Raw genomic sequence first — 17,666 nt, 5'->3', positions numbered from 1 at the left:
GGATTATTGATTATTTACTGCGCTTGTGACTGATATAACAAAGTCTTTATAAATCTGTTACAGTTATGAGGGGGACCTGAACAAATGTCAGTGCACAAAAGATGGCTTTAACCCAGAAGATCTGACATTCCAAGTCTCAGGTCAGTATAGGAAACAAATTGTACCAGATGTGCCAACAAATTCTTTGCAACTCTAATTAACTCATAACAGTTCCTGCAACTGCTCCACAGAATGTTGTGGGAAATTAAGGACTTGATTGTGTAGGCTGCACCACTTGCTCTGGAAAAATTATTGACTGTGTTACATGACAGACAAATATTGTTAATCCATCAGTCTTTTCTAGCTTAATTCTGCCAAAACGCAAGGTAAATAATAGTGACAACATTAAAACAAAAGGACAAATAAATAATTTCATCTTGTGATTGTGTTGACTATATTCGTATAGATGGTATGTGCAAATTCTTTTCACCTAAACCTCCATCACTTTTTATATCACTTTGCTTTCAGTTGCTACTGAAAAATCAAATAATATCCATAAAGTTAATGAAGGCAGATGTAATAAATAGACACTGGAACACAAATACAACTGAATAAGATCATTTGGCACCATTCAATCATAACAATATGTCCTGTAATTATTGGCCAGTGTGGCTTTTGTGACAAAACTTTCTGTCACTCACAAAAAATAATAATGCCTACTTAAAATCTATTTTCTCTGGAGTTTAACCACCAACTTCATTCACCAGCCTCTATAAAAAGTGAAGACCCAGAAATCACTGTAAAACTGTAAAGACTGTGGAGTTTTCCCTGTAACATTATGTGCTAAATGGAAAGTGTGTCTTTAAATACCGGTCTGGATCAGCAGACATTACACAGAGATGCTGTCCGATCAAAATCCCAGACTCTATGCAAGCACTGCATTCAAATGCTCGCTAACTTGTCTGTGAAGGAATAAGCATACTGAGTCACAAAAAACAGTTTTGTCAACCAAAGCACAATATACAGAGACTTCAAACAAAATATACTTTTAAATATTATACATCTTTAGAGCACTATCTGTAGGAGGAATTGGATGTTAAAGGGCTGCCAGCAAGTAATTGTGCCCATTTTAGTAACTGCATTAAGACGTGAATTTTTATTGAGAGGTACAAAAATAGTTATATTTGCTTCTTTTAACTTTATAACCTGAAGATAACTATTATTATCAGTGTAATTTTAATTAACTAATATATTTCAAGTCTTATCAGTATTTAATCTGGTGTCTGTGTGTATTTTAATGCTTGTTTATTACATATGAGCATGTGAAGGTACCTAAACAATACCAGATGCATGCTCTGTAAATCAACCATAATGTTCATAGCTGACTCCGTTTAGCTTGCATTAACTTAAATGTGTGGTGTAAGCGCAGGAGGTAGGTCTATCTCCCCTTCAGGCATACTGTCAGTTACAGGATTAACTAAATTCCCCTACTGAAGGGAGCAACAGTCAGAGCAGACTCCTTCAGCCTACCTGCCTTTGGCATCTAATTCCACTAGACACTTACAGAGTTTTGAGAATCCCTGTTCAGGAAGCCCCCCTTACTGTCAAATCCATGTCATGGAGGCACCCACGTGTAATAAGCATGTATATAGTTAGTATACACAGATAGTTAGTTAGTAGTATACACCGATTCAAACTTCTAATTACATAATAAATTGCTTTCTTTCCCTTCCTAAAGAGTTATTTGGCTTCACTTAAAGTTGGCCACACAGCTTTAAGGCTAATGGCACATGGTGTGCTTTGCCTGCCACTGCCCTCTGGCAAGAAAACAGAAGTCGAAATGCCCCTGTCTACCCCTTACTGCTCATATTACTATTGAATAGGAATATATTTGACACACACAGAGAAGTGACAGGTTGACTTTGGTGCCAAAATATTTTGGCAAAATGCATCAGGCATGGCACATTACATTCAATAGGACTAGTGACAGGTGTCTTGACCACTGCTGTGCTGTCAAAGGGCAGCATTGGTCCAATTGCCCTGTGTGCTATTAGTCCAAAGCAAGGAAAAGAAAACCATAAAGTTCAAAAGAATCACTCTGAAATAAATATAACTTCCTGTCTTCTTTCAATTCTGGGATGCACAAGCCAAATAAACTTAACCCTTCTTCTGTCAGTCATATCTAAACCGCCACTTCCACTTCCAGTGTTGCCAAAAGTCAATTAACTACAAGTTCCAATAAGAATGTGACCTAGAGTCCTACAGAGCATAACATTTATGAGGGAATATTTAGACTTCTTATGAGCTGTTTTCAGATGAACAAGCTATATTGATATTTCATTATTGGAAGCAAAACAAAATCAGCTGACAAAAAAGCACCTTGTGTTGTTTCAGCAAATTTAATTTTGAGCATTGTGCAGAATTTCAAAAACAGGAAGCAAAAGTTTCAAATTTAGGTAATTGAATTTGTTCGCACACTCCTGGGTATCCTTTCATCTAAGTTGCTGCTGCATTTACTAAGTCCTTTTTTAATTAACATGCAAACAAAACACTCAACATATTAATAAATGACACATTTGTGGATTACTGCCCTAAAAGTCTCTGTCAATTCCTGTGTCAGCTCTTTAGGTAAGTTAATTAATCCTACTTTCTACTTCTGATACAAGGAGACACAGATTTGTCTTCTAAAATACAGCGCCTGAGTATAGATAGTGTAATATATCCATGAAATATCAGAAGTTGTTACATTATAGACCAATTCTATTTGTGATTAGCAAGGAGTAAGGCACTATTCCAATCACATAAAATATTAAATCATACATGTAAAATCATTTCAACTGCCCATTTATACCCACTTGTCTGAGTTTCTGAGTGTCATAACATCATTTATATATATATATATATATATAGCGCCAGCAAATTACACGGCGCTTTACAATAAATTTAAACAAACAGGGATCTTAAAAAGTTTAACAAACAAGGTACACAGAGTTACAATTGGATCAGAGGGTCTTGCTTGCAAGAGCTTACAATCTACAGTTATAACTGAGAAGTTTAAAATTATAGCTAAAAATTAATTATAATGAATGAAAACACAAGTATGATGTTTACTTTTGGATAAAACTATGCAGACACTGAAAATGACAGATGGACAGACAGCGATAGATAGATAGATAGATAGATAGATAGATAGATAGATAGATAGATGATAGATAGATAGATAAATAGAAAGATAGATAGATGATAGATAGATGATAGATAGATAGATAGATAGATAGATAGATAGATAGATACATAGATAGATAGATAGATAGATAGATAGATAGATGATAGATAGATAGATGATAGATAGATAGATAGATAGATAGATAGATAGATAGATAGATAGATAGATAGATGATAGATAGATAGATAGATGATAGATAGATTGATGATAGATAGATAGATAGATAGATAGATAGATAGATAGATAGATAGATAGATAGAATGCACAGGTCCATTTATCTGAATGTTAAATAACACTGGCAACATATCTAGTATAAATAAATTTGAAGCAACTGGACTTGTTTAGTAATCATTGAAGACGTTTCACTACTCATCCGAGCAGCTTCTTCAGTTCTGAAGCTGCTCGGATGAGTAGTGAAACGTCTTCAATGATTACTAAACAAGTCCAGTTGCTTCAAATTTATTTATACTAGATATACCATGACCTGGATGAATGAAAATCTTCATAGACAACACTGGCAACAACTTTTAAACTGAACAGTTTAAAAATAAATCATAATGCACTGTGTATTTAGTCAAGCATAATTGTACTCACTAATAATGAGATGTTTAGACATAGCATTATGGAACTTCTGGCAATCACTTCAAGAACAGGCAATAACTATAGTTACCTATGTTTATGTTACATCCACAAAGCACACTTTAGAGGGGTTTATCATTCAGTCTCTGACATAACAGGAGGTTAGTTAAGAACAAATCTGTATTTGTTTTGGGAAGGTAATCAGGGTAACCCCACAAAGAGAGAATCTACAAACTTCTTCCACACACCACTCTACTCATCAATCACAGAACCCAGTTAGTAAAAGTAGACTATAAGTCTAAACATTGTCTGGGCCACTATGGTACTTGTGCTAGCCCATACTTATCAATATTAAAGTTTGTCAGTAGCATAGGAGAGGGACCAAGTGTTGTACTGTAGTACAACGTCCAGACATGTAATGTGTGTTATTTTAGCAGCATGTGGAGGGCAGCCGGTAGGACAGCCCTGGCATACTGTAGAGGACATACCCTGCACAACACACACTCCTACACGTGTACTATAGATAAAGTTAGAGATGCTAGCAGGCAGATGTAGTCAGGTAAAGGCATGGTGCGTGTGGTACTTACATGAAGGCATGGTATATAAAGGCCCACCCTCGGGGTCTTTCCAGTACGTTATACAGATAGTTCTGGAGCCGCCTGTACTTCTTGTGAGAGGACGAGCTCCGCGGGGCTCCTGGAATTGGGGTCCCCAAAAGACCCAGACGTCGAGGGTTCCCACTGTCCGTCTGCACAGCCGTGAGGGCCACAAACTCCATGCCGCTCTCCTGCCCTGATATTGGTGCCAAGGACAGCGAGGGCACCCGCCCATTGTCTGCCTGAGGCTGTGTCCCCACTGCCATTATCCCGAGGGACGGGGGGTGGCAAAGCGTCTTCAGCTCATTACAAGGAGAGGGCTCTGAGGTAACGGGGTTGACTGAGAAGGTCCGGCGGGCGCTTGACAGGACACTGAGCTTAAGGCTGTGAGGCGAAGTTTGAGTTTAGCAGATAGCCCGGGCACGACGCGCACTCAGCTTGGGCTGACAGGAGTCCGGGGCACTGGCTCATCCTTAGGGAAGCCTGGCAAATGTAAGTGCGGGGCGGGGGGCGCTTATTGCGCAGGAACCTGAGGAGAGTTGAGCGAATGTTCTGAAGACTGGCGTGTCAGTACCATTAAGTTTCCTAAGCAGCACACTCAATCCGCTCTTCTTCTCTTCTGTCACACTGTCCCGAGTGCGCTGCCTCTCAGCGCCTCAAAACAGAGCCCTCCCCTTCTTCATACTGCTGTGGTCCTCCCCCTGTAAGTTCTAGTAAGTCCCACAAACAACTGCTGCCGTCTCCTACGTTTCTTTCATTATATTTCCCTTCTCTTACTTGCTCTTCTATACCTCCTGCCTGACGTGCTCTCTTTTTGCCTGTTATGATTTCCTCCCCACGCCCATCTTCTTTCCTTCTCACTGGCATCACTTCATTTTCTTTTGCCACAGGCGCTGCCACTCAGCCTCAAGACAACCTTTGAAAATCCAGCTGCAACAGAACTATAGCTCCCTGGATTCGAGAGCTAGCTGTGTTGGATGATGGAAATTCTTATTTCACACAAGCGCAAATCACTGAACGTTACACTGGCCATGACCTGGGCTTTCAGTGACAAGGCGCTAAGATGGTACATAGTACTGGGAGAGATTTACAATAAGATTGTTTGAAGTAATATTCTTCCCACCGGCAGGAAAAATTTAAGTATATATAGTTTAAGTGTTGGAAACATTCAACATAGACATGGGCAGTTACTCATTCTGATTTTGTGACACATTTTTGCTTGTGAGAGGTAAAGGTGACCATAAATACTTCAACCATTTTTACATTAACGCATTACCACCTAGGCACCACTGTGAGTCCTTCGGGTACAGTCACAGGGTCTCAGCAGATGAGGATGTGAAAAAATCCTCAATCTTGAGGCATTTGGGTCATTGGTCTGAACTAACAGAAAACTATTATTTAGTATTTAGTTGGCCTGTACTTGGATTCAGAATAGGCCCTGGAACCTCAAGCACACAGAGGACAAAACAGCACCCCCCCCCCCCCACAGACTTAAATAATTAGTGACTGTCTATGGCATCTTACAGCAGCCCCTCTGCCATTTCCCAGAATCCACATATTGCCAGTCTGGTCTTGGTATGCAACTGTATTAACTTTCCTGTATTTTCTGAATTTGTAAGCCAGGAGTAAGCAGAACGTGGTCATCTTTGGTCATCTAACACTAGAACAAATAATTTCCGGAGAACCTGCTATATTTTGCTTGTCTGTTCAGTTGTTTACAGGCTGGGGAGCCTCTCGCTGGCTAGGGAAAGCTTAACTGCACATTTATAGTCACTATTTATTGGTTACATGTGAATGGCAGGATTAAGAAATAGGAAAGCTTGTGAGTATCCATGTCTACAGATAAACACTGACACCCTATTATAGAATGTCTATTCCATGCTTGAATTGCATATAGTACATATATAAATGGGTATGCCATCTGAACACAGTTAGAAATACATGCTGTTGCATGGGGTGCCTGCTAGCTTTTTTTGCTCTGAGCCCTAATGCCTCAGGTCAGGGGCCACACTACAAACTTAAAGGGCTTCCTACCCCTTGTTTTGTGTGTTGTCCTATGATGAAATATAGAATTATGATAAATATAAGTGCACAAAACTCTTCAGGAGTAGCCATGGATGGGGTTTTAGTATAATAGGCGTAATGCATGCCCAAGTGTGTGCAGGACATTTTTTTTTAAAAATCTATTTGTTGCCAAACCCCATGTGACCAATAGGCTAAAAAATATGGGGGCCCCTTCTTAGAGACCCTGCCAGTATAGGATCCCACAATTACTGATATCCACGTAACCTAACAATAAGGCAAACTAATCATTTATGGGAGTTACCTTATTTACCTGTAAAAAAATATGCACAAAGCAAGTATTCTAGAAACACTTATTTGGTTAGCACAGTGTCTCTTTAAATGATTTATTTAGTATCTGTTTTTAATTCTTACTCTTGTAATTGGGCTAACCAGAATACTGGTGGCATCTGACTCTGCAGAAATGAAAAGGGGGACTGAGGCTGAATTATACCCTTTAGTTTGGATAACATGAAGCAGAAGCAGCCAGGGCAGATTGCCATCTCAGCAACTAACATTTTCTCTGGTGTTTAATCACTCTCAGTTAGTGAATGCATGCAGCTAAGGATTGCCCAGTGCTGTAGCTGTACCAGTGTAATGCAACCCCTCCCAGTGCTGACAGAAGGGCGCTTTGCTTTGGTGGAATGAATCTTGCCACTCACCCTCCCTGGCATCTCTCTAAACACCAGCTCACTGGGCAGCTGTTGAAGTCTATTAGAGGTTAGCTAAATGCATGTACTGGAAGGCAGTGTGTACAGGCATCTGTGCCAATTCAACTAAGTAGTTTACAGAAATACAAATTCCAAAGTGTTTTTTTCTTTCTGTCTTCTAATACAAAGGAGCTCAGTGGTAGTAATAAAAGTGTCTTTTTACTTTTTATTATTTTTGTTCATTATAGTGATTACCACTAATAAAAAACCCATATTGCCTGTTCTCAAATAGGACACAATTAGAGAAAGATGGGGAGATGAGAATGTGAAAGGTGCATAAAAATGAGAAACTGTGAAATAGAGGAACTGTGAAATGACCTTCTTGGACCTGCTACAGATTTGCAACTTACAACTTGACCTGCTACCCACTGACCACCATTAAACCCAAATTGCTGTTGTATTTTTTGAGGGTAATTGGTTACCCAATTTTATGCAGGTGCCCAACACAATGCAGGACGCTGGCCTATACTTGTACTAGCTGATAAGCATTGGGACCTTGGTAGATTTGTATCTGCTATTTAAAAAATCAGTTGTGTCTTTAAAAACAGGAGAAAGAACAGTTGTATAGTATATCCATTCTCTATAAAAACTGAATGCAAACAAATTTTGATTCTGTTTTGTACCACAATGGAGTGCACACCATCCTTCACAAATACCAGGGTTGTTTTGCTATCTGCCCTATGTGTCCATGTTTTTCTTGATTACATAAGAATATTTATATAACTTTACGACCCCACATTTTCATCATCTGTCGGTTGCCCCTGCCCCTGTTAGCAAGTAGTTGGATAAGACAGCCAAATATGAACTAACAGTTCCCAGAAGCTACTAAAGTCATCCCTCATACAAAGCCACATTATAGCCCTGGTGAGCCAACGCCAAGCATCTCATTGGTGGGCCCTGCAGCTTGTTCAAACCTAACCTAGCCAAATACACAACATTTTTAATGCTGATGTGTGTATTACATATATAATAATATATATAACGTAAGAAAATAAAACATTCTGTCAGAATCTGTAGCACAGTATTTTGTTCCCTGACCCTAATGACTATTTAATTTGTTTCATCCATAGAATGTTTGCATTTTCTAGGATCAAGAAGGTATTAACTGTACCTGGCTTGGAAGTGCTTTATGTGCAATGGGAATTAGGCTGGGGCTCTAGCTCACTTAAGTCTTTCAGTTTATAACTAGTGGTATGTGGTGCTAGTGTTCTTTTAGGAATGGGCTGTACTGCTCTGCTACTAAAGATATTTGTACACCCCTTTTTATAATAATAAATGAATGCATCCCACAGACCTCCTAAATGTGCTTAGCACTGAAAAAAGCAGAGCATCACATGGCACAAAAATATGCACATTGACAGCTTTTTGATAAGAAACAACCGTTAGGATAATTTGTTCCAATAAAGAGGTAAAGAAAAAGAAGAGAAATGGTAAATGCTGTAGAACTGATTTTGCAAAAAAAAACAGGTTTGAACATCTGGGGAATGCGTCATTGAAATGTTATTGCAGATGAAAGGGATTGATGGCTGGTAGACCCTGGGCCTATGCCACTTTTGCACATTTATTATATCAGCCCTCAGCCGTGTATAGTAAATAAAACTGCAGGGCAGAAAGAGCATGATGCAGGGCATCATCTGAAATGCTCTCAGACACAATCGGTGTAAAGTGGCATTTGCTAGTGATAGGGAGATCCCCCATGAAGGATCTGTCAGTTTGCTTACTCAGGCGCTAGAGAGCTGCTAACTCTTATTATCTGCAGGCATCGTGGGTAAGCACTCCCCTCCCTACCTCCTGCTGTTACCTCTGCTCTTTAAATGTGTTTAGTAATGCTAACGGAGCATTTACTAACAAATAGTATTGTTATTCCCATGATACCTATAATATGCACTTCTGTTTTTCTCTCCCGTCCTGGTTCCACTTTTTCTGTTTTAGCAATCTGTTTATTCTGCTGTTTCTATTAACCCTTAGATGCATCCTTTATTCTTGTGTGTGTGTGTAGTTCAGAAGATGAAATGCAAGATTATAGCTCACAATACAATATACACAAAACTTCATTAACCAGACAATAAAAAGACAGTACAAGTGTATATCCCTTCTTTTTCTTAATCTTTGTTTCTTGTTTCTCCAGCCTTTCTCTGTACACTAGCCTATTCCTCTGGGTACAGCATGCACATCTTAGCAGCGTTTGTAACAATAACCCTGTGTGCCTGATATTTTTACCTACGCACCTAAATTGCTGACTATGTATTCTACAGCTCAAATACTTTTTCACACAGATGGGGGCAAACCAAGCTCTTTCATTTTTCTTTCTCTTTTTTAGCTTTGATTTTTTATTATTATTTTGTTTTTAAAGCCTAGTTTTAAACATTCATTGTGATGGCTGTCATTAAGCACAACATACAGGGAAGGAATGGCAAAAAGGGCCCTCTAGGTCTCTCTGCCTGTTTCAAAGATAGGGCCACTGCAGTGTCACTAAACTTTAACGCAGGAGCAGTACGCTGCAAATTTAACTAAACTGACATTACTGTATATGGTGGCCGAAAAACAATTGGTTTGACTGCCATTGTTCTTCTTTGGAATGCTGCAGTAGTAAAAAAAAAAGGCCCTGTTTGCCATAGGTCGAATTCTTCGTTCAAAATGTGAATAATAGCATTCTAGTGGGAAATGATGAGTGCTCTAGCTCAGTTGCATCTAAAAAGCTCCAGGCTAAAAATACATGTCTTAGGTCCATGAAGGCACACATCGTTCTTTTTCATATATGCATGTTTCTGGATATTTTTGTATTAATTGTAGCTTAAATCTGTCCTCAATACAGTCAGTAAGAACAGAGGTGTTTGAAACACATACAAATACTTTTTATACTATAGTAACATATTCTGCAGCAGTGACTGTTCACATCAATCCACAACCCAGTGGAGTTTAAAAGTTACAAGTTGAATTATAAAATGAACCAATTAAACTCTTAAACGGCTAATAAACCAATTCAAATGTAGTTGGCATGGCAACACCGACACCAGTTTAGTCTTCAGCAAGCATTTAATTAGCCAGTTAGCCATGCAGGATTGGTTTTAATATGTGTCTAGTTTAAAAGAATGGAAATTACTGCTTTGAAAGGCCTAAAAACCTCAGGACATTAACTTACGTACATGAAAGCATTGGAAGATCTAGGGCGATATCAGGGGCTGGGACAGGACACAGCAAACCCACTCCTGAAAATCCCTTCACAACAGATTGATATCTGATACCCCAACCACCAAATGGTCCTAATTTTGCTCAGTCCCAAATTGCAGACCCCAAGGAGCATAGCTATGTGGAATGTGGGTTGGGACTTGGAAGGATCAGGGTGCCAGTGTATGTCAAGGGCTGATTGGAAACATAATGCTGTTATGCTCCACATACATATAAATACAGAAAAAGCAGAGCTGGGCTACAATAAGCTGCTTTTTCATCAAGGGTTACAATTCCCTTAACAAAACAGTTTTTAACACGCCAGCAGACTTAGCTGTCCTGGCACCCCAGCCAGGTTTAAGCTGTCGGTCACTCTTACAAGTACCATTGGACTAGGAGTAGTTAAGGGGCACTTTTTAAAAAAAAGAACATTGCACCACTTATTTTATAGTGATATGAACATGTTTCTATATATTGCAAGAAAGTGTTGTTACCAGTTTAATTGCCTCCTAAATGCAATTTGAAAAACAAATAAGTGCAGACAGACAAGTGGTAGCAATGAGGTAGGATAGGTTTTGAATGTATGTTCTTTTTAATATGTTATTGAAGTGTAGGACAGCTAGAGCTGTCCAAGACCTAGCTTGAAGAGAATCCAAGCCACAAATAGTGTTTTCCTTCTGCCTGTATGCTTTCTGTATTAGTTATGAGTAAATTTAGGAGTACTGCATCTGTGATTAAAGCTGGTTCTCAGAACTGGAAGGTCCTTTTTTAATGCTAATCTGACTACTTTACTCTGTTCTGCATCACCCATCAACAAATGTTAGATTTCTTAAGTTATTGTGAGGATATTAAGATCATGAAAAGAACTTCCAGCAAATATTCTAATTACAATACTGGACCACAAATCATATGTGTTTCCAATACCAAACATATAAGGAACCTATCAATTATCATCATCATCATCATAATTTCTTTAGAGTGCCAGCAAGTTATGCAGCGATTTACACCAAATACTAAACTTAAGGGTTTATAGCAGGTAAGGGAAAGACAGACAGGGTGGAACACGCTGGCCTTATCAGCCATCACATTTTAAGTTCCAGGATTTCCCATACATAATATGCCAGAACATTAGTATTTTTAGGTTGAGTGCTTGTCTTTAGAGATGTAGCGAACCTCACAAAAAAAGTTCGCGAACCCGTTCGCGAACTTCCGCCAAAAAGTGCGAACTTTGCGAACCCCATAGACTTCAATGGGAAGGCGAACTTTAAAACCTAGAAAAGCCATTTCTGGCCAGAAAACTGATTTTAAAGTTGTTTAAAGGGTGCCACGACCTGGACAGTGACATGCAGGAGGGGGATCAAAGGCAAAAATTTATCTGAAAAATACGTTGTTGACACAGCGTTGCGTTTTGTGCTGTAAAGGGCAGAAATCACACTACATTTCTAAACTTGTGTAATAAACTGCTTTAAAACATCCGGCGTCTACATGCCAATCAAGTCGTGTAAAGGTTACAGCCGGTTCACACACAAAGACAAAACCCGCAGTACTGGATACGGAATATATTATTGCTGGTGGAAAAACATCGCTCAGGTGATTTTATTGCAATGCAATGTCACTACTATGTGTAACGTATTGGGTTACAGCAGATGAGATCAGCAGAAAAGCTACCTAAACTCTCCCTCAAACCCCTGCACAGCTCTCTCCCTATGCTAACTCATCAAGCACACACAGGCAGAATGTAAAATGGCTGCTGGGCTTCGGTTTATATATGGAAGGGAGTGGTCCGGGGGTAGTCCAGGAGGGAGAGCTGCCTGATTGGCTGCCATGTATCTGCTGGCTCTGGGGTGAGAGGTCAAAATTTGGCTCCAGCTAAGGCGAACCCAATATTGCGAACTTCGCTAAAAGTTCGCGAACTTGCGAACACCCGATTTTCGTGCGAATTAGTTCTCCGGCGAACAGTTCGCTACATCTCTACTTGTCTTGAAATAGGTTAGTGATTGGACAGTGACATTGCTTTTCAGCAAGGCAGAAAGTTGCTGAAAGTCTTTTTCCTTTTACTCAGAACTGGCACTTTGATTTGACATCAATCATTCTGAGAGGAAAGCACCAGGACAATCTGAGTAGTCAAAAAAAAATAGAAGTTCTTTTAGAAATCAATTATTGTTTAATCACAATTGTTTGTTCGCCTATGTTATTCTTTCATGTGGTTTATGTACAAAGGAAAAGTAAATCAAGCCACTTAACCATTTTTTCATCCCTCCCCTTCAGGGTTAAAGTGACCGATTATTGGCATGGCTGGACAACCATGGTTCCAGACAAATATTCAGTCCAAAGCATCAGTCACCAATGTCCGAAAACATCACCTAATATTAAAATACCACCTGCGATAGCCACTGATATCCCTAAAACAGCTGTAATTTATCATGTGAAAATTATTTGCACCATCCTATATCTTAGGGGCATATTTATTACAGTGTGTAAGCCAACATACACTAAGGGGCATATATATATTATTACCGGTGACAGTCGCCTACATGTTAGAAAACAAAAGCAAAGATCTGATTGGTTGCTATGAGCAACATCACTGGTAATAATAAATATACCCCTAAGGGGCACATTTACTAACCCACGAACAGGCCGAATGCGTCCGATTGCGTTTTTTTCGTAATGATCGGTAATTTTGCGATTTTTTCGTATCTTTTGCGATTTGTTCGTATCTTTTGCGATTTTTTCGGCGTCTTTACGATTTTTGCGTAAAAACGCGAGTTTTTCGTAGCCATTACGAAAGTAGCGCAAAGTCGCGATTTTTTCGTAGCGTTAAAACTTGCGCCTTTTAAGTGTTAACGCTACGAAAAAATCGCGACTTTGAGCAACTTTCGTAATGGCTACAAAAAACTCGCGTTTTTACGCAAAAATCGTAAAGACGCCGAAAAAATCGCAAAAAATACGAAAAAATCGCAAAATTACCGAAAAAGACGCAAAATGTTCGTTTCCAATCGGAATTTTTCCAATTTGGATTCGAAATCGTGTCTTAGTAAATCAGCCCCTTAGTGTATTACAGTCATGAACACTCAGGCTTCTACACTTACAGGGGTCCAGTGAGTGTTAAAAAATGCATATACTTTAGTGTTACTCCCCAGTTTTACTCCTCCTTTTTGTCTTGTTGAGCACTGCTGCCATCCACATGCTACTTAGTAACAAACAGGGGAGTTAATGTACTGGTCTCCATCACAAAATGTTTTTCATACACATATATGTAAGTTATATACAAACGATACTGTAACCTGCCTAAGAAATATGAGACTACATGCAGTTAGGGTACTTGTTATATAATTGCCAGTTATCCTTAATTCTCAATGAAAATACTTGTTTTGTTCCTGGAAATGCCCTGAATCAATAAGATGTTTATTTTTAGACAGGTGACAAGAAAATGCTACCTGATGATTAGTTGCTATGAGTTAAAGCATCTGGGCAAATGTTTTGGGGCTAATCCTAAATTTTACCCGCCTGCTTGCTTGCTTTTGAGGATAAAACTCCCAAATTGTTGCTCTTTTATTGGCCACCACTGGGATCACCTGACTGTAATCCTGATGATGGAAGCTACAACATGGAGCTGGCCACTGCTCCTGGCAAGCTTCATGTTGCACAATATAGCTACAGTCAGGTGATTACAGTTGCAGCAAATAAAAAGGGCAACCATTTACAAGTTAATGTTCGTTTATACAAAACCCAGAATTAAAAAGCTCAGCCTCTGAATAATCACATTTTTGTGGTGCCAGTGCTATGCTGGAAGACTCACACCGGCCACAAGGGTCATAAGTAAGTACATGCAAAGAGTACCAGCAGCATACTGAAAAACTGAAGTGTTGCAAATGTTTATTAAACATGTTTTGGGGTTAAATAATATTTTGCTACACTTCAACTTTTTGAAATTATATCACTAAGCACCGATTATAACTAAAGACACCACTAAGAACCGATTATAACTGATGACATTACTAAGCACCAATTATAACTGATGACATAACTTTGCGCAATGGCTCTTGTGTCCTTTAAGTATTTATTTCATAGTTGCATCTGCATTGTACTGTTGGAAATTGTGCATTGGAAACGTTGACAACACATACACCGCAAACTGCTTTTATCTATAGAAGTTGTACTTTAGCTTTAGTGTTTATTTGAATATGTAGCTGAGTGGTAGCTTTTGTATTAATTAAAAATGATCAGGCAATATATATATATATATATTTTTAAGAGCTAATATCAACATTAAAGTAAGTTCCACTTATCAAAGAAAAAGCACTCAGAGCCACCAGAGAGAAGAAGAAGACTTTTAAGGGGGGAGGAGGTATTCACATGCTGATTGAAGGACTAGATGAACAGACATTTCTGGTAAGTGAAATTTACTTTTTTCCCTATGTCCTTAAACAGCCCCCATACAGTAAGTTCTTTATAAATGCCTGGGGAAAGGCTTGAAGAAAAGGTTTCCACTTTACTACCTTTTTCCTCCGTGGATATATCTGTTATTGGTGCCTAGCATATAATTTTAGGTGTCCACTAAAGGCTCAAATGCAAATACTGTACTGTAGTTGGGCAAGAGGCTCTTACCCCCCATGTTTGCACTGCCCTTTACATAACCCAGGATTTTCTCATCTCTACTTCAGTGACCCCCAACACCATTAGAAAGCAATATGGGTTGGTGGTAGTCCTTTTGGCTAGAATGAGGGCTTCCTGCAACACAGAGAGTACTAAGAAGAGGAGACCACTACTAGCAGACCTCTTGGGGGCATATTTATAAAGCTGTGTAAAAATGGTGTAAAAAATGTTTTTTTTCCAGTGTAATATTTGAATTCATGTAAAACACTTTCATTTATGATATTACTGTTGCTTTGAAATTATTGATACATTTCTAAAGCACTGTCCTCATGCAGGAATTATTTATTAATTAATTATACTGAGAGGCAGATTTACTAAAACTGTTTTCTTATTTTTTTTTTATTTTAAAATTCGAATAAACTGCTTTGTACGAATGTCTTACATTTAATAAAAAGTCTGAACTGAAAAGCCTGTGCAGGAAAATACTAAATCTTTTAACTTGTTGCATGAAAACTGTGATTTCGAAGTGTCGCTCAAAAAACCAGCGTAAAAAATCTGCAACCTCTAAAGTTTTGAAGTAAAAGAAGGAAACTCCAGGGAAGGGAAGGACATCTGCCATTGTCTTCTACATGATCCCGGCAAGTTTTAGCTGGCGAATTGTTGGATTCTGATTTTTAGCAGTTTTAATGCATAGTAAATCTAGTAAAGTGATTTTTAGCACTAAAAATCCGAATGGAAAAAAAATCTGAGGGTTAGTATATGGCCCCCTTAGTGATTACATGAATAATCCATTACAAAGAGCTAAGTGATACATTTATAAAGATGCGTCATTAATTTTAGGCCACACTAATCCAGGGAAGCAGGGAAACCCTGCAGATCTTAATCAAGAGAGGCAGACTAGAACCAGACTTGTAGAGGTTGATCACGAAAACTGCCTGAAATCCAGGAGTTGACCAATAACTCCAGTAGGTCATCTTATAAGTATATAAATTATAATTATAAGCACATTTTAGAATGTGAAATCTTTTTTTCTGATGTATAAAGTGTACTGATGTGTGTTATTTTTGCATTTTTAAGACCTCACTGTGGTGTTTCCTTAGGATCCCATTAGGTGAAGGCAGCAGGCAACTGTGTCCTAAATTTCCAACTCTCTCCTGCTACTACTGAGGAGAGTTTGTCTGACCTGCCAGCAGGTAAGTGCCTCCCCAGTAAAATCATATTAAAAAATAGGTGGGCATCCAGCAATTTTTCAGTGCAGATAGAGGCAAAAAAACGTAATTTTGTCCAATATTTTTAGCTGAAAACAGTAACATAATACTTTCCATTTGTTCCTTTTGACTTAATTAAGCCAAAACTGTTTCTGCATTAAGTAAGAAGTAACCCTATTGAAATGCCAAGCTTGGCAATTAAGGTCAATTTAAAATTTAGAATAAAATCTTTTTTTTTCGTATTTACATATCCATTAATAGTGCTTATAGTTATGTAATATGGAATGAAGGGGAATTCTAGTGACACCTGACCTCCACCCCCTCTGCGGTCCCACACCACAGGAAGAATTGGAGGTGACACAGATGAGCTGACACAGGAATGGTAAGGAAAGACAAGAAACTGTCCATTAGTAAGTAACTCTAATAGTTTGCTTCTCTGGTAAACAAAATACATAAACTGGTTACTGGTCCTATACCTACCTATGCTCCACTTTATTATGAACCCATTGTGTGGGTCTATCTGTTGGTGTATGTGTCATATAGCCAGATGAAGCTCTGTGTCCTTTCTTCTGCCCCAAAAATAAATTACAAATTAAAGCCCATAGTAAATTACCACTGGACTAGATGTGATACAACTGTTTAGATTCGGGGGGGCTTTTAATGGATACAGCTGCTGTAAGGGGAAAAGTATGACAACTAAAACTGTCCAGAAATTTAGTTGGCCACTTAAAGGCTTATCACATGTTTCTTCCATGTGTTTCTCATGGATTTTACAGTATGCTCTCACACATGGTTAGTATCAAACTGGCACTGTTAAACTCTGTGTTTCCTTATAGCCCCAAGAATGGCAAAGCCTGTACACAATAGTGCTCATTGATCTTTTCTCACTGTACCAACAAAGACTCAAAGGAATGATGTAGGAAGCTACTACCATACAGATGTTTTCAGAAAATAAAAGGTTATGCCTCTGCTTTAAATAACTGTATAGAAGAATATTTTCCATTTTTCTTCAGACTGCTGTAAAAATACCTTAAACCTGAATTAGAAAATTGCCCATGGGAACAAAGCAAAAAGGGTTCTCATGTGGCAGATGTTGGCTATGGAGTACACCTATGTCTTTAAAAATGCTTTGTTCAAATGGTACAGGTATAGGATCTGTTATCTAGAATGCTCAGGACCTGGAGTTTTCTGGATAAGGGATGTTTCTGCTGATTTGCATCACAATACTTCTTTAAAACTTCTTTAAGTCTACTTAAAAATAATGTAAACATTAAATAAATCCAGTAGGATTGTTTTGCATTCAATAAGGAATTATATCTTAGTTGGCATCAAGTACAAGCTACTGTTTTATTATTACAGCTAAAAAAATCATGTTTGAAATTTTTAATTATTCGATTAAAATGGGAGATGGCCATCCTGTAATTCTGAGCGTTCTGGATAACGGGATTCTGGATAACAGATGCCATACCTGTATACTTGGTACAGTTAAGAAAACACCTTGCATTGTTTCTTTGTACTATATGGACAGTATTTTAAGTATTTT

The 17,666-nt window shown here is 38.5% G+C and overlaps 1 protein-coding gene and 1 long non-coding RNA gene across 3 annotated transcripts in view; one reads left to right on the top strand and one right to left on the bottom strand.

Annotated features, from left to right (window-relative positions):
* kcnq4 (potassium channel, voltage gated KQT-like subfamily Q, member 4) overlaps positions 1-5,252 on the bottom strand; it is a 68,727-nt gene extending 63,475 nt beyond the window's left edge. Inside the window, exon 1 of one of the 2 annotated variants that reach the window (XM_012957340.3) lies at positions 4,372-5,252. In XM_012957340.3, the coding sequence (XP_012812794.1) occupies positions 4,372-4,646 (275 nt within the window). In that variant the 5' untranslated portion in view covers positions 4,647-5,252. 2 annotated transcript variants of the gene reach the window in all.
* Positions 5,253-16,020: 10,768 nt separating this feature from the next.
* On the top strand, positions 16,021-17,364 carry LOC116408694. Its single transcript, XR_004221158.1, has 3 exons — positions 16,021-16,108; positions 16,385-16,505; positions 16,960-17,364. It is a non-coding gene; the product is annotated as an uncharacterized LOC116408694 (long non-coding RNA).
* The last annotated feature ends 302 nt before the right edge of the window (positions 17,365-17,666 follow it).

This window comes from Xenopus tropicalis, chromosome 2 (genome assembly GCF_000004195.4).
Source record: "Xenopus tropicalis strain Nigerian chromosome 2, UCB_Xtro_10.0, whole genome shotgun sequence".
Classification (NCBI taxonomy): Eukaryota; Metazoa; Chordata; class Amphibia; order Anura; family Pipidae; genus Xenopus; species Xenopus tropicalis.
This window is presented reverse-complemented; position numbering and strand designations above follow the sequence as displayed.